An 18,119-nucleotide genomic window follows, 5' to 3' on the forward strand; every position below is an offset into this window, starting at 1 on the left:
ACCGGCAACTGGGACCACACAGCTGTTCACTCACTGCCCTTCAGCCCCAGTAGGGCAGGGAGAAGAGGGAGAAAAAGGAAAAAAAAACTCATGGGTTGATATAAAGGCGGTTTAATAGAACAGTAACTAAACAGAAAATAATAATAATAATAAAAGTATATACAAAATTGCGATGTCCATCCCAAGCAGTGATCGTAGATCCCCCTGACACTGACACACCCCCCCCCCCCCCCCCCCCCCCCCGCCCCGCCAACCCTCATTCATGTACTGAACACGACATCTATGGTACAGAATATTCCTTTGGCCAACTTGTCCTGTCTATGCTCCCTCTCAGCTTCTATGGGAAGCTGAAAAAGTCCTTGACTTAATATAAGCATTACCTAGCAACAACTAAAGCAATATGTATTATCAACATTATTCTTATATTAAATCCAAAACACAGCAGCTACTAGGAAGAAAATTAACTCTATCCCAGCTGAAACCAGGACAGATGCTTTCATCTTCCTGACTGCTTCAAACAGGAACGGGAGCAGACCTGCTTTCACACCCATTCTTCCAAGAATTGGCTAAACCCCCATGGCACTGTTACACTTCCTGCTCAATGGATTCAATCCTTTCAACAGTAATCAGGGCTGTGCATAGAGTGCCAAATCCAGGCGCATCACACATGGGCTAACAGAGAGAGGAGATCAACAGGTGTGTAACATACTTTGTTTGCAGGAGAAAACTGATATCCATCTCTCTGTTCCACCAGAACAGCTTCCGCCTTGCCCCTGTCATCTAACACAGCCCCCTCCACCCCATCACCTGCCTCTCACAACATTTTCTCTCTCCCAATATTCCCTTTTTTTTTCTCCCAAGAGTCCCCTAGGGGATGACACAGACTCAGATCCCTGCCTTCTGTGTGCCTCAGCTTCACACAAATTATTTGTTCCCCTTAGTAGCACATGCAATTTAATAACTGCCTGTAGTATTAAAAGCAGTTTATAGTTATAGGCAAGAACTAAATGTACTTCATTCTCCGCACAGAATTTGTATCAACACACAGTTTGTGTTTTATACTGCGTTTCCGCAATGCCCAAGCAATGCATTAAGAGCAATTAATTTCTGAAATCAGAGAGGTTTGGGACAAGATCATATTTGTGAGGGTGCACTTCTCCCCCCAGGGCAGTCCCCACCGAAGAGCTGGGATGGCCTCAGGTCCCACCAGCACAGCCTTTACACTCAGCAGGGCTGAGAGGCTCAGAGTTTTCATTTGCCCTGTGACTTCCAGTGGTAAAACTACATCAGTGCAGAACAACTCTGGGCTTAGAAGAGCGAATAACCACGTGGAAAACACAAATAGCAGCTTTGTGTGCCTAGCGCTACTCACAATAGCTTCCTTCCCACTTGCAAGAACAGTCTTTCCCCTGGCAAAGCTCTCCAGAGCAATTAGCAAATATAAATATTGCAGTTTGCGTTTAAAAAAAAAACAACAACAACCTAAAGGTTGTTGCCCAAAGCTGTTCAAAACCTGCAAACAGACTAAATTAGGTGTCATGGTTAGAAAAACTCCTTTCTCACGGCGGCTGGGTTTGGTTGGGTAGCTGATCCTGTGTGTTAACCTATAGAAGCCCTCACCCTTTTCACCACACTGACATTTTCATTGGTAATTCTCTAAGTAATTTTGATATAGGAAGATGATTCTCACTAGGTCTAGATCAAGAAGTATTTGTACTTAATTCTAGCAGGGAAGAAACCTTTTTCTTGAAAGTAGAGCCATGTGGCTTCAAACTGCGGTCAGTAACTGCTGCTGTATCAAATTATTTTTCCTTATTGCTATCCCCATCCATTTGTGCAGGCTACAAGATAACCGCTGCCCCCTCCAGCAAAATCTATAGGACCTATAAGGCAAGTCAGTTCACCTATAGGTAATTTTAAGGCAGTTCATGTTGTGGTGACTTCATTGGTTTTGTTCTTTCAAGTGTTATATGTCAGCTTTACACAGAAACTATTTATGCTAAATAAGACAGAAACAGGTCTAGTTCTGTCTCCCAAGGGCCAAGTCTATGCAGTCATATTTTCCTTCTGTTGTGACTGAACCTGAGTTTTCCTTCCGTCTGAAACAGCAAACAGCAGGCTGAGGTAAAATTAAACAGAAAGAGAGGAATGAATCACTCCCCGATTTAGAACAGGATGAGGATTTAAAAAAAAACAACCAACAAACCACAAAACAACAAACCAACAACAAAACAAATAAACCACCGACCAACAAAGCCTGTAAAAAGCCCTGCCCAGAAGGATATTTTGGTGATAACCTTGCTGGTGCAGCTGCTAACATAAATGTTTTCTAACAAAAGTGCATTTTCTGAACCACTGTGTGACAGTTTAACCCATGAAGGCTCAAGCACTGAGGGCAAGGTTTGGGGAGCTATTACCTTTGGCCTCTCTGATTTGAGGTGGGTTTGGCAATTCAGTTTTGCTTCCAATTTCTGCAAAAAATCAGAAAGCGCTTCCTAAAGTCTGGCAGGGAGGTAGGGGCGTTGGAGTGGCTGCAACTGGAGAAATCCAGCAACACCTGAGTAAAATACCTCCTCGGTGCTGCAGGGCTTAGCTTGGCAAGGGAAAGGAAAATTCAGGTGCACTCTTGTGGCCCGTCCTCTTGGCCAGGGAAAATACTTCCTGACGGTGCCTCTGCAGCCACTTGTTGCTCAGCAGAAGACCAGCTCCAAGGAGAAGCTCTTGATTCAAAGCAGTGTAGTCCCACCATTTTCTGAACAACTTGGTCTAATCTGCTTTTTACGGGAAGAGCTACTTTGTGATAATGGAAATGCTCTCAGCCCATCAGGCTGTACCCTGAAGCAGCTGTTCTTATGTTCTTTTTTCTTCTCATCTTTGAGTTTCTAGGTGTTTTTTTTTTTTTAGTTTAAAGTTACTGTCACATTTACAGGAGAGATGTGTGAAGCAGGTTGAAGAAGCTGCCCCCCAGAAAATCAGCACAAGAACCACCATTCAACTTGTCCACTATTCCATTTTACACCCTCCTATTTAATTTATTGGTGTAAATCATATCAAATGCCTATCTATGTATCTTTGTCTGTTATTTTCTTGGAGAACCTTTCCCTCCACTGGCAACATTGATGGTGAGGACCAGGACTAGAATGCCAGATGGGGGTGAGGCTGTTGGTGGCTGAAGCGTCACTTGCTGCATGTGTGAGCAGGAACTTATACCAGCTCTTCTCAAAGCAATTGTGCTTTTATGTGTATGCATGGATTTACGTTTCCACTGTTAATGGTGGATGATTTACAGGAGCACAGAGCAGAAGCTGCTCTCCAGCAGGCGATTTAAATGCTGCCTGACCTTGCTTTTTGAAGGGTCATTAAACCTTTGAATTGCATTTACCCTTATGGCTTTGAAGTCAGCTATCTTATATATGAGTGCTAGAGCTCCAAAAGCCCTGTTTTGGCTTCCCACCTCCCCCCACTTAATTTTTGCTGGTTTTGGCTACTCTCATCTCCTATTCCTCCACAAAACCTATCTATCACTCCCACAAGAAAAATACAAGCAGTAGAAAGTTTAACAAAACCTCTACCAGAGTTTTTCTACAAGTTACCTGCTCAGAGGTCCCACTGCCATTACTGCAGTCCTTGGCTTCCCTAAGTTTGAGCTGTAAATATACTACTTACAGCTGGAATAGCATCAGCAGAAACACTTCTGGCTAAGTGTCGGTAATATGGCTTTCATTCAAATTTTGGGAACAGCATATTACTGATATTACAAGGACTTCCAGCTCCTAAGATCTTTAATGAAGTGACTGCTAAAAGAGAAATACTGCAAACCTCTCAAAATGCTTATGTGATTTCCCAGTGTTAAAATAGCTGGTGTTTTAAAGGGGACCTTTGGGACACGGCATCATAAATTTCCTCTTACAACCAATGTTACAAGGAGATCCAACCCTGCAAAACTGCACCAATGCTGTGAAACTTGTTTGCTGAGTGCCCGTCCACCCTGCCAACACGCTGTATCCCCAGGCATGGAAAGAGGGACCGGTTTGTCAGCACTGCATTTGGCAGAGCGCATCACGTCCTCCTAAGTAAATGCCATAGCAAAGCCATTCCCACTCCTGAGAAGCCAGAGCAGCGTGGAAGTGCTGCATATGTTCTGCTGATGGCTTCTCATGCATCATGTCCCAGGAAGACTAATTCAGCTAAGGAAAAGACTTGCAATCATTACAAACAATCTCTGTCTCCCAAGTGCTTTGAGGGAAACAGATAACCCAGTCAGGCGGGAGTCAGGTTGGATAGAGAAGATACAAGAAGGAACCTTCAAAGACAGAAGCACATCCCAGCCAGAGTGAGGAAGGGCAGCTAAAGCACCTACAGGTGGTACTGGGAGAGACGGAGATAGAAACACTGCTTAACCACTGCGGCTTTGCTCACTGCAAATTTTAACTCTGTAACACAAACTACCCTGGGCTGTGTCCAATACCTCCTGTGAAGCCAAGGGGTGAGCAGGAGGGCTGACATGATGGTAGGGTGGATTCAAGCTGCTCACCTCTGTATGAAGAGGCAGGGTGCTGGACTCGAGCTCATGGTCTGCACTTCCAGCTGTTTCCAGGAACTCCTGCTAGCCAGAGCCACACACAGCCTCTGCTCAGCTGTACCAAGGACATCCTTACAGGATGACATTTGGCTGTCCTCTTTTCCAAGCACCCCTCTCGCTAGTGAACTGCAATTGTCCTGAAGAGCTTCTGGGGAAAAAGTAATTCTGCTGATTCAGAGGCAGAAGACAGAGCCTGACCAGCTGGTTGGCCTTGTTTCCCCCTCGGCAAGATATTGTGCCTTCTGTTTACCAAAACCACTTGGCGTTTGGCCCACACAAACCACAAATGATACCTTCTCACCTGAAGGGAATAAAAGCATTTCACCTCCCTGCAAGCAACAAGTCTCTTTTGTTAAAAGCCCCTTCAATTTTAGACATCATGATTAATTTCTGTTGGCCCATGGAAGGTATCTCTGCCAGACCATCAAGCTCAGACCATGCCTAGAGCTACCATCCACTTCAGTTACTGTTTCAGATCCACAAAGGACACAAAGGCGTTTTCTCCAAACAAAACACACCTTGGGCTCAGACAAAGAGATTGTCATGTCCCCTGTAATCAGAGCAACATCAAGTGCCTTCTGAAGGCATCAGTTTACTCAAAATAAGTCCCCAAATTTGTGTTCTTCATACTGTCCTGTGATGAATTGATCTTAAAAAACACAACTAAAAGCTTAAGGGCCCCATTTCTGGTTAAAGGTGCTTTTCTGACTCTGATCTGTTTGCAAAGGGCTTTTCTTAGAGGTAGTGCTTAGGAGCAGGAGGCAGTGAAGCTTAAAGAGCAATCCTCCAGTAGTGTCCCCCAGTTTTGCAGTTTAACAGACAGTTCAGGTACCCCAAGGGATGAAGAACTGCTCGCCAACACCCTCCCGACAAAAAGCTCTTTTCTCTCTACAGCTACCACCCCCTATGGCTCGAGGACAGCCCAAGGCCCTTTGGCTGAGCTGGTACAAATCTGCTATGAGGGGGATGCTCAGAAAGCATTGGTCAGATGAGACCACCTCCCCAAAAAGCCTTTATCTAAAAAAATCAAGAAAGTCATTTGTTTGAACAAAAGCAATCCAGATTTGGATCAGCAGTTCCATGCTTCTGGAATTAACATTTTTAACTGGGAAAATATAAAGTAACCAGAGAAACAAAACAGAAATTAGAAAGCTCATACCCAACTCCTGGTCACTGCGCCTTCCCAGGGACTCCTGCTCCTGCCCTCTGCTGCAGTTAATGCTGTGTGGGGACCCTAGTCTGCTCTGTGCATGCCATGGGGTCCTGGAGGAGCTCCTTGTCTCCTTGCCTACAGCTCCTCCAGCTGCTCCAAGCTCCTTTCAAGCTGCTGGAAGTGTATGGGGACTTCACTGCGCTGGGGCTCCAGCCAGCTCTGTCTCCAGCAGTTTTGGGGCAGGCCATGTTCAGAAAGTGAGGGGATGGTTGGGACAGCCTGCCTGATTCTGGCAAGGGGTGAGACAGGGGAAGATGGGCCAACGCAGCAGATATTGTTCTGTCAATCTGACTTTATGAATGTTGCTGTTGTGCTGCCCCATTTCAACTGGTTAAATGTGCTCTGTGTGAGCTCCTTGGAAAGCTTCAGTATCAAACTCACTGGCTCCTCTACCAACCCTTTCTCTTTTATTTTATCTGGCAGAAGCCAAGCAGTCATACTCTCAAGCTGAAGGTGCTTCCAACACTTTTCTTCCAACAATAAGGTCCCCAAGGGATCCAGCCCCTCTCCTGTAAGATGGTTAATTGATTTGACTCCAGGATTTTACATGTACTCCCACATCGCCCTGGCACAGGTCCTTCTGCCGTGTCTATGCCCTTTGTACCTTCAAATTACTGCCCCACCAACCCCCTTCTTCCCACCTACTGCGCTATGTCCTAGCATGTGTGTTCCTCGGACTCCCAGGATTTGTACAGAAGCACACGAACGATCCCACTAGCTTAATTTCCTTGTAGCCTGCTGGCAACATTTCCCAAATTTGTCCAGAAAGCCCCTGCCACCGCTGAACAGCCAGCCACCTCCCTCTGGTGTTGTGCTTCATGCGTCGCTCTCAGCCTCCCTGTGTCACCAAAAGCGCTGCCAAACAACCTCTTGACCCCCCCCGAATTTATCCAGATAAGATAAGGAAAAGACCTGGTTTCAAGGCCTTTAGTCCACACTTCTATTTTCTCATTTGGCACCTTCCCAAGTGACAGAAGAGCTCCCAGTTTTTCAGTGAAACCTCTGTTGTAAACATAAATTCATGGGCACAAAGCATAGCTGTGTGGGTGTTAGTACCTCGCCAGCATGCACCAGACACGACCCAGCATCTCAGGCAGGAGCAGGGGTGCTCCTCCTCCCCATCTACTTCATCCTGTCAGACAGGGATGTCCCATGCCAGGCTCACCACGTGGGCAAGGTGCATCAGCAAGATGTGTCAGAACAGGAGCTACCTCAGCTCTTCAGCCGCTGACCATCCAAGTTGTCTTTCTTCAAACCAGCTGCACTACTTGCACTCCCTTGACTTGCCGTGAAGCTGCCTTTGATGGACAGGAGCACCCCAAAATTCCCACTCCCACCTCAAAAAGCAGAACCAAAAGCCCTCCCCATCTTTCTTTGGTAAAATGAGGCGGGCTGGGCTTTTGATCATCAAAGTTTTCCTCTTTGAAAGGAGGAGGAGCCGTCTAGTCATGGGTTCATTGATTCCCTGCCCAGCAGGAATGTTTGCTTGGGCACAGCCAAGCCACACCTCTGGTGACTGTAACAGGCAGCGCTCTCTCTCTTTTGATATACTATCAGCTGGGTTTATCAGAGTATCAACACAACCTCCCCACTCAAGGACTCGTGCCTTCTGGCCAGCTCTCCCTGCGGAGTGGGCAGGGGCTGCGTGGGCTCACCTCTTATTTCAAGGAATCTTAACAGCAGGTTTTAAGCTACTTATTTACTTTTTTGGTCTGCGCAGGAAGTCTGAGCTAAAAAAAAAAAAAAAACAGACAGAAGTATAATTACTCTGGCACGCCTGCATTCCTGCTCCAGGCTCAGGCAGGGAGGGACTCTTTCTTGTTGCAGTCAGGAAGAGGATTTGATCCCTGGAGATCATCGCCACAAACGTGTGTAACTGAAACCTGCAGCCATGCTGAAACAGATATTATCGGACATGTACATCGATCCTGACCTGCTGGCAGAACTCAGCGAGGAGCAGAAGCAGATCCTCTTCTTCAAGATGAGGCAGGAACAGATCAGACGGTGGGAGGAAAGAGAAGCTGCTGCAGACAAGGCTTCAGCAAAGAAGCCACTGCCGAGAAAAGGTGAGTGTCTGCCTGCCGGCTGCTTCCCCCTCCAGCACAGATCTAACCAAGTCAGCTGCTCCATAGATATAAGAGGTAATATGTCCCCCAGGGACAAATCATAGTCGTATTTCCAAATCGTAACCAAACCCACCTGTGATAGTGTAGTTTTGGCCCGGCACGCAATGGTTTTACTCCCTGTCCTTGACCAAATTGCTCAACTGCCCTAGCAGGGAACACAGGGCTTACTTGCCACCAGGAGATGCATCTTATTAAGTTTACCACTAAACGGGGCCTCTGAATCTGTCTATAAAATAACCATGGACTTGAATGTCTGTTCTGGGGCACCAGATCTGCAGAGGGGTTCCTGTTGTGCCTTTAGACCTGAAGTCCCTTTGACAGCATGCCGGCTGCTAGGAAGATAGCACTCTTCTCCCAGCTCTCCCCGGCCTGCTCTGTTTGCAGGTAGTTCACCCTCACACAGTTTGGGGAGGGCAGTGGCAAGGAATTAAACCAAGAAAGGAAACAGTGGTGAGTCTTCTCCCTTGCCCCCAGGCTCAGAAATGCCTCCTTCACTGACCTGGCTTCAGTACCGTGAAACAAAATGGGAGGTGCGTGCTGCATCCCAGCTAAGCTTTCCCCATGTACAGCTGCTTTTGGAGAGGCTCTGCCATCGGCAGCAGCCGTAAGGGCACAGCAGGTGGGACATAGGCTCTGCACGGAGCTGCCAAGCAAACAGCATTTGCCAAAGAACTGCTTCTTTTCCAGCCAATGCGAAGTCGGTGACATGGAAGCTCGGGGCTGACAACGATGTCTGGGTCTGGGTGATGGGTGAGCATCCTTCAGATAAACCATACGCAGACATCTGTGAAGAAATCCAGGCACAAAGGGCAAAGAGGTTAGCAAGAGAGCAAGGCAAGGAGGGCAGGTAAGTACCCTTCAGCCGGAGGACTCGGTGGGCAGGCACAGAGGAGAAGATATTTCTAGGGACCCAGAGGCTGGAATCTTCTCTGTAGGGGCTGTAGTTACCACTGTCACACTTGACTTGCAGGCAAAAGGTGGACGCAAAGGTTGGCTTTCTGCAAGTACGTACAATGCTGGCAGATACCAGCTCCAGCCTGAGGCTTCCCTGGCTCAGAAAGCCTCCCGTGATATGGCTCCTGCCTGGTACCTGCTGTAGACCACAGGAAATGCTAATGCAGATGATGAGTTTGGGTTGCACTGATTCACCGACGACGGGTGCCCTTGTACAGCAGGGCGACAGTTACTCACCACGAGTCATTGATTTAATTATTCCACCTACCTGATTTGGAGATATGATAACTGCCTGCATGCACGTTGCTTCATCGTAGCACTGCTCTGATCACGTGCAGCTTCCTCACAAGATGCTCAGAGAGCAGAAAGTGGCTCCCTTGGGTTCCTAAGGCCTCTCTCTCTTGCGTTTCAGAGAGACTGACTTTTCTGTAACATGGTCTCTACATCCACAACCAGGAGTCCTGGGTGAGACAGATCTTCATGGGAATAAAAAAAGCACTGTGGAGGAAAAGAAGGAAGGTGGGAGAAAAACTACAGGTGCTACAACAGGGAAAAGCCAGGAGCTCACAAAGGTAGTTTTCCCCCTTTTCGCCATAACTGTCAGAAACATGTGCTTTGAGATCTAGGAAGTATGGCAAATCCTGGTTGCTGTAAATAGACGTTTGAAGAAGGAATAAAGCCAGCTAACTGTTAAGGCTTTTCTTCTGTAGTCAGAGAAGAAGCCGTGCTGTAACATCCTTCCTTAGGACTCAAGAGGTCCAAGTGCTATTCTCAGCTGGGATAAATCTGCTCTGTATGAATGCATAAGCTACTCTGGATTCCTTTGCTTCCATTCTCCGTGGGTAAAACAAGGGTCACAGTACTTTCCCACCTGCTCTGTGGCTGGTTTGGATGGCTTTTGGGGCAAGACCAGGGAGACTATCCCAGGGTCTCTACGTGCAAGGCCACAACCCTTAGACAAATCATCTACTTGTATAAAAGAACAGATGAAGATAATGTTACCAGTGTCCTCTGACGCGCAATTTTTTTTTTTTTTGTCTTCGAAAATAGTTAGAAAATAACTTATGACCTTGACAGCACAGGACAACTCCAAATGCAGTAACTACAGTGTCTGCTTTCCTGTGGTGTTTCATTACAGAAATATTTTTCTCCAGAAATAAACACTTTCTACTTTTTAAATGGCTACAAAAAGCCATTTGCAGAGAACTGAGAAAAAGATGAGTTAAATTAGCTACCCATGCAACCAAAGTTGAACAGAAGGAACAGAACACCCCACCAATTTAATGGGAGGAGTCCAATCTCATTCAGCAGAGTTTTCATTCAGCCTTTTACTACTAACTTGAATGAGTGTATATTCTTTTATCGTACAGCCAGTCAGTATTTCAGTATAAAAAGCATGATAACTGAAAGTTGGGTTTTGGCAAAGAGCCTCTCCAACTGCTACCAAAATACTGAAGGGAATTTGGAGCAGCTGTTTCCTTTATCAAAAGCCTCTGAGTCATGCAAGGTTTTTCATAGCACTGTTTGTTGAAGTTGAGCAACTATGTGGGAGATTTTTTTTTCTTTTCAAAAGAAACTATTAGTCACAGCCAACAAAAGGGAAAAAAAAGCCCAAAACCCCCAAACCAAAAATCCCACCACCAAGAACAAACCTAAACCCCTTTCAAAGTCTTGCACATGGAAATAGAGGAGAATTGTATATTTTACTTTTGTTTTTCTGTCATTATATTGTTATAAATTTTTCCCAGGTTTCTGGGTCTTTCACTATTAGAAGGAGGGATCCACACCGAAGACCCCTGTTGCATTTTCTAGTCCTGGGGAAGGGCTTTTTCTCACCTCCCTCATTGAAGTTCTTTCTCTGAGATGCAGCTCCCACTTAACCTGAGGGACCTGGGCATTGTGCTTTGCCTGCTGCAGGGGACGCAGGGCTGATCTAAGAAAACAAGCTGCTTCGCGCACACTTGAATTTCCTAGTTTCCTGTCAAGGAGAGGGAAATTGGAAAGCTGTGTTCATATTAAATATTAGCCAAGTAGGAGATGGCGATAAAACAAAGCGTGTCCTTGGTAAGCAGCATAGTACAGTTAACTCATTACTCACTGTGTGGTGGGAGGCAGCCTGGGTCCAACAGGGAGGTGGGTGGGTGGGTGTTTGCTCAAAGACAAGTCTAACTGTTCGTCTTCAAAGGCAGGTCTCAGCTAGCGACTGCTGCCAGGGTAGCTGGACTGGTTTGCAGGGAAGGGTGAACAGGAGATATGCAGCTAGTTGGGTCAGTTTGACAAGCAGGGGTTTGCAGCACCCAGCCGCAGCAGCAAACAAGCACAGGCAGGTTAAAGCTGTGGACGGCAGGTTCTGCTGGGGCTTGCTTTAGAGGGAGGGAGGGAGGGAAGGGGCTGCTCCCTGGGAGCACTTGGGAGCATTGCTTAGCAATTCTAGGCACGCTTATGACAATCATGACATCTCTGAGCTCTCCTCCTGTGGCATATTAGGCCTAATAAGATGAAAAAAAACCCCTATGTTTGTCAGAGAGAAGGCTGGCAAAATTTGTTAACATGTACGTCACATCACTACTTCTGCATTAAACACCTATTGCTCCAAAAAGAGCAATGGTCCTAACGCCACATTTATTTCTCACTGCTCTTTTCCTCTGCCCAGAAGGAAACCAGAGACGTTCACCAGATGCTGGCAGACTGCCAAGTGAGGAAGCGTGGTTTCCAACAGGTGAGTGGCAACTTAGGATGCTCCTAACACATTGAGTGGGGCCCAGACTTTATCCTCAAGTCCCAGTCTGCCTCAGAGGCTCATGTGACCCAAGAATGTCCTCAACTCTTGGACCAGTTTTATCCAGCATTGCCATGCTTCTCATGTATGGTGGGATGATTTGGAGATGATACAAAGCGGGTCAGCATGGCAGACTGAGGAACAGCAGAGGGAGATGCTCCTGATTGTTTCTATCAGGCTGTTTTCCCTTACTTCCTCTGTTGTCTCCTGCAGTGAAGATAGAGGGTCTGTACGTTGTTGAAATCAGAGGGATTCATAATAAAGCATGGAGTTTCCACTATTTCGAGGCTAGCTAAAAAGCAGGGTTAAAACTAGCCTGGGACAAAAAGCCATTTGCAAAAATGTTTTACTGTTTGCAAAAATGTAGTACTGTTTCTTTCATAGACAAAGGAAGCACAGAGGAGAAATTCAGGAGAAGAGACCACAGTCCCCCAGCAGGCAATACCACAGATCCACCCCAGCTTGGAGAGCCAGAGGACAGCACAGAAGTCGGATGAGAATGAGCCTGAATGGCAGGAATCCTGTAAGATCTTAGCATGACCTTTTCCTATGGGGCTTTGAGAAACCCTAGGGCACTATGGGGTCACCTCAACCCTCCTCCTGCCACACTGGAACTGAAGAATCGTTTGGTGGGTGGAGAGTACTGCCAAGAAATACAGCGCTACATTATCAGAAATATTTCTGAGTCCACACAGCATTGAGACTAGAGTTGGGCAGAGAAATGGGAATTTTTCCCTACATATTACAACAAGCAACGAATAGGAACCACATGAGTACAGCCAGGATAATTAATGTTAAACTAGAAGCTGGCCTTTTGTAGGACTTTGCAGTAACCATTGCTCTTGAGGACAAGGATAATGGGGGACAGGGACTAAGTAAAAAGGGCTTCCCTGTCACCCAAGCATGATCCCACCTAAGCAGAGCCCTGCTGCACTGTCTCTTGTAATGAATCCCAACAATAGGAAGGAAAACTGCAAACAGTATGAGACTTGCAGTAGCATCCATCACTGCTGCCAAATACTTCCTGAAGAAGAACCCAATGCATTTTTTTCCCAGTTCCTCCCCTGCTGCTCAGTAGATGGCAATGCTGTACTACCAATTTTCTCCACTTCAGGCCAGGGGGTTTATTCTTACTGAAAAAAAAACCCCAAACTATGAAGTTGATTACAAAAGCAAGGAAAGAACTAGCCTAACTCAGACTGACTGGAGAGCTCGTTACTCCTACAGACCCCAGGATGAGCTGGACCTAGACAATCAAGGCAGTTTTACAGAAAAACAAAACAAAACAAAACAAAAAACTTGACCAAGTTCTTCACTTTCTGTAACAGTTTCAGCAAGACACCCTCCCACCCTCAAAAAATGATCAACACTTTCAAATCCTTCAAAGGGTTGATTTGGGGTCATTTCAGCAACTTTTATTCCATATACCCACCCCCCGCCAGCTCACATGAAAGGTGCTACAGAAACCTTTGTCTGGACTAGGAGTCAGCATCTGAAACAAAACCAAGTAGTCTCTAAGTACAAAGGGACCTGGTGCCCAGCAAAACCCCCGATTTTTAATCTCCTGAAAGAATAAAACCTGGACCCTGTTAAGTAGCAGATGCCCAAAAGTGATGGGAGATATGTGGCAAATGGCCTCAAAATTGAGTGAATCTTTCACTTTGTGAAATGGGTTATTCTCCCACTTCATCAAGCAGGAAGATGGCCAAAGGGCAGCAAGCTTAAAACTTGCCTGCTTGTTCGCTCCTGTAGGATTCCTTTTTTGTTCCAGTGCGGAAATCCAAGGCAGCAGATGAGAAGAGACGCTCCCTTGCACGGCAAGCTAGAGATGACTACAGGAGGCTTTCACTGCAGGGCATCCACAGAGGGAAGCAGGCAGATATTTCCAAGGCTGCGACAGCAGGCGATCGGCGACCACTCCAATATCCGCCTCTCCCCCCCAAGCCTAAACTTCTACCTCCTGTGATGGCAAACGGGAGACTGATTAGGTAAGGAAAACCTTGCGCACTGTGGAGGGGAGAGTGGATGAGATTCTTCTGCTCTGGCATGATATGGTTGCGATGGGAATGGTTAGCTCTCCTCCTCACGCGGAGGAGACACCCTGCAGGGAAAAATACAGAGCCTAGGTTATATTCCAGCCTAATGTGTGATGAGGCTTATTTATTCACCCCTAGAGGGTAACAGGTTTATTTAGAAGAGTGTAAGCCTAGAGTGCATACATCCTCTATGCTGGATGTCCACTGAAAACCATAGAATATTGTGCTGACAGCGGCACTAGTGTAAGCTTTCTGTTTAGGGCTGTTCTTAACATCCTGAACAAAAGGTTAGTCCTGCCAAGGACTCAAAAGCTGTCGTTTGAACTTAATGTACAAACCACGGTCTTTTCTAACAGGAAACAGGGAATCCAGAGGACAGTCTCCAATTCCACCGAAGAAAGCATCATTAAGTGGTTCAAAGAGGAGCAATTCCCTCTTCGAGCTGGCTATCAGAAAACCACAGACACGATAGCGCCTTGGTTCCACGGTGAGTCCTGAGCGTTTCTGCCCCAACCCAACTCTTCAAGGAGTTGTTTCTGCTAACATGGCTGCTGCCACAGGCTGGGCCCAGGACCTTTTCAAAGGTGGCTAGTTCTTCCATTTTAAATATCTATGAATGCAGTTTAAATTCCTTTAGTGTTATGACAAAGGGGGAAGATAGAGTGGTGAGATCTTCAAAAAACCCTGTACCTCTGTGCCACTCCTGCCTCCCTGTACTGGATACATGGTCACCCTGGTAACTGTTTGGACCAGGGTGAGAGAGATTTGGGCATTCCTCATCCCCACTCATCCTTGGCCCCAGGTCATTCTCCCTACATACGTGCTCATCATCCACCACTTTTCCATCCCATTTCTAATGGGACATCATGATCCCATCCATCTCCCTTGCTTTGTAAACCACTTCAATCCAAGACCGGACCACCTTAAACAGAGACTGCATTATCCTTTTGTAACGGGGCTTTCAATGCTTGCATGGCTTTCTGACAGGACCTATGATCACTGTCTGCACAGGAATCAACATACAATACACTGCAATGCTGTTCACTGTCGTAACACAGACACTGTCCCTTTGAGCCTGCACATTTATCATTCACAATCAGCCGAGTCTGGACCAGTTAACACAAAGCACAGTTAGCACGTGGCCATGGTCTGTTACTAGCAATGGCAGTACTGTTCTTCCTGGGCTACTGGGCAAGAAAACAATGCAAGGGATGGAAGTGCCATGGACTGGTTTTAGTGTGGTAAATCAGATTTCTTGTGAGAACTGTTTCATCTAGTCCTGCACAAATGCTTTTCCCCCTTCAATTTTGTGTTTTGGTTTTGAACAGGTATCCTAACCTCTAAGAAAGCAGAGGAGCTTCTGAATAAAACATTACCGGGGAGTTTTCTGGTCCGGGTCAGTGAGAAAATCAAAGGCTACGTGCTCTCCTATCGGTCCATGGAAGGATGTAAACACTTCCTCATTGATGCCTCCAGTGATTCCTACAGCTTCCTTGGAGTGGACCAGCTACAACATTCAACGCTGGCTGACCTTGTAGACTACCACAAGGTGAACATCTAGCAATGCATTCATTAACTGTTTGTTTAATTGCTTCAGGGCACTTCAAAATAAGAAATAATAGATTCCGTTGTTTTAAAGTAGGTAACTAGACCCATTTTAGCTGCCGTTGGGTATCCTGTGTGCTGCTCCACAAGGGTACTCCAGCCTGATAGGTACATCTCAGGAGACCTAACACATCTCTAACATCTGAGACCTGACTAAGTCCCCCTCAAGTGCACAGAACACCTTGCACACAGGGCCCAAGTTACTTACACAAATGCTGTTAAGATGACAGCATGCTCACACAGACTCCTTTTCTTTGGATTCTCTCTGTGGTTGCAGGGTCCTGGCAAGTTGGGTAAGCAGAAAATCCTGCTTGCTTCCAGCTTCAGCATGAGAGAGAACAAGGTATCTTTATAATCTCAAAGCAGGCAAGGTGTGATACTGAGCAAAGATAAAAATAGAAGGGAAGGAAGACGGTTGGCAGGTTCTTGCAACAATAACAGCATTGTTTACCAGCACTGACTGCGGTTATATGAGCTCCAAGGAGAGCCAGGTGGATTGTTCATTCCTTTACTGTAAGATCTGCCCAGGAACAGGACAATCATTTTACCTAAAGGTTCGTTTAAAATCTGTGTTTCTTTTAAATAAGTGCTTAGCCTAATACAGACATGGCTAAACAAAACTGGGCATGAGGAAAATATCCACATACATGTGCTATACGGAGTCCTACCTGGGCTATCTGGACTTGCTTCTTGCATGGATTTCACTGTTCAGACTGAAATGGTTGAAACCATGGCTATTGGTACCAGAGCCAGAGGACTTTGCATATCTGTATTAAAGAGAGAGCCATGCCCACAGTCTGCGAAGAATCCTATAGACCCCCTGCACTACAGCAGACGTGGGCAGGGTGAACACACTCTGCTGAAGTGCTCTAGTGGTTTCTGCTTATCACCCACTGGGTGACCAAGAAAGAAGACAAGGCCCCACCGTGCATCTGCTGCTAGGGTGGAGAACGAGATGGGAAGCAGAGACTGTATTGTCAGGGATTCCCTTCTCAGAACAGGGCTTGCCTCAGCAGAGGGCATGTGCTCACTCCAGGATCCACCCTTGTCCCTCCCACAAATGCAGCCAGGAGCACAGCCCGCAACCACCCATCCTGCTTACCTGCATGGTCCTTGCTCTAGCGCTTCTTAGGCAGGGCAGCATTTCATGCCATAGAAGCTGCGGTCGCCTACAAGACAAGCACAGCTCTTTCTTAGAACTGCCAGAGTCGTGTCACTGGGTTACTGCACCGAGCACAAACATTGTTTCATGAAGACAGAGGTCAGCCGTGTGGGTCCTTCTCCCAAGTTCCCTGGGGCACTGAGTTATATCACACAGCGGGATGAACAAGTCCACAACATAACAGAGGCAGGGAGACTGCTGTCCACCCAGTGATGTTGTGATAGGTAGGGTCTGTTTGAAAGGTGGTGTTTAATCATATCCTATATCAACAGGATGAACCCATCACTTCCTTGGGGAAGGAGCTGTTGCTTTACCCTTGTGGCCAAGAGGACCAAGAACCAGATTACCTCTCTCTTTTTGTGTGAACCTCCTGGTCTCGCTGTGCAGCCCCATGCTGTATTCACAAAGACGGAACTTCGAACTAGAGCTCCTGATGCTTACCTGAAACTGTTGCCATAAGTGCCTCTGTTTTATAACCTTCACAACAAAGCAGTGGGAGGATAAGTACTGTTGTGGGCTTGTCGTATTAACTGAGTTAGTTAAAGTTGCATCCACCCAGCAAGCTGCAAAACACATTCACAACAGAGTGAATGAGGTGATGAAGTAATCAGTTGAACAGGGAGATACTGCCACGTATTTTCAGTGGGTTTTTGCAGATTTCCTGGGAGACTTCAGTATTATAGCTGCCTTTTGTTCTTGAATGAAAGGTCATGTGCCATCTGGGAAATAGATTAGTATCTACAGTTGAATGAGATCATACCTTCTTGAAGGCACAAAACAACTTGGAGATGTGTATCGGTCTTGATATAGTAATTTGCATAATGTGAAACTTAATCCTGTAAAATGCTGTGCCCTTGGAATCAAGGATGTTCAAGCCAAACATCCAAACAAACCCTGGGTGCCTTTCAGTGAAAGGTGTCTCTGTGAAGAGGGATTTTAATGAAAAGTGCATTTTTTAAACTCCTTTAGCCTCTGAATATAGATCCTTACTCTTTTAACCTGTATTTAAATCCCACACTAGCCTTTCTGCATAGAGAGGGATTAATCTTTTGAAAGGGAAAGGAGAAGGGATACACAAATTTGTGTGAAAGACTACCACATGCACAGAGCCCCAAAAATGTAAGAAGCAGTGCCTATATCAGTATTAGTAAAGTTTACAGAAGAATATTTTCCAGTAAAGAATGATATTTTCCAAAGTGTAGCTATTTATTGCAAGTTGTGTCCAGATTACTGAGATGCATCTGGTGTTAACTTTAACATAGAACTTGTTCTTTCAACATAATGTTGTCCCTTCCTATCTCTTACACTGCTCTTTAAATACATAATTCAGAATATTGGGGGAGAGGCTGGACAGAATCACATAACAAATTAATCCTCACCCAGATTCCCTCATGTTGTTGCATGTGACAAACTGTACAGCTGAGGGCTGTGGTGCGAATCTGCTAACATCATTTTTTAGAGATGCAGTCCTCAAATAGTGAACAAGAGTCCATCTTGTTTCAGTTGTTTACCTGTTCCCTTCTTTCTGTTGGATCAGGGCTACTCTGCTTAACTTGAGGGAGCAGTCAAAAACTTAAGTCTTATATTGATCTACATTTTGCAGCATACAGATTAAAAGAAATTGTTGTAATCATCTGTAACTATGCTGATAGGTGGTTTCCA

At 46.0% G+C, this 18,119-nt stretch overlaps 1 protein-coding gene across 1 annotated transcript; it reads left to right on the forward strand.

Annotated features, from left to right (window-relative positions):
- Window positions 1-7,686: 7,686 nt before the first annotated feature.
- On the forward strand, window positions 7,687-17,614 carry SH2D4A (SH2 domain containing 4A; the record flags this gene model as incomplete). Its single annotated transcript, XM_082482019.1, has 9 exons — window positions 7,687-7,861; window positions 8,609-8,768; window positions 9,288-9,447; window positions 11,529-11,594; window positions 12,039-12,177; window positions 13,426-13,642; window positions 14,047-14,177; window positions 15,019-15,239; window positions 16,730-17,614. The coding sequence occupies 9 exons, from the start codon at window positions 7,687-7,689 to the stop codon at window positions 16,820-16,822; spliced, it is 1,362 nt and encodes a 453-aa protein (XP_082338145.1). The 3' UTR covers window positions 16,823-17,614.
- Window positions 17,615-18,119: the final 505 nt, after the last annotated feature.

The sequence above is a fragment of the Vanellus vanellus genome (genome assembly GCF_965231255.1).
Source record: "Vanellus vanellus genome assembly, chromosome: 4".
Taxonomy (NCBI): Eukaryota; Metazoa; Chordata; class Aves; order Charadriiformes; family Charadriidae; genus Vanellus; species Vanellus vanellus.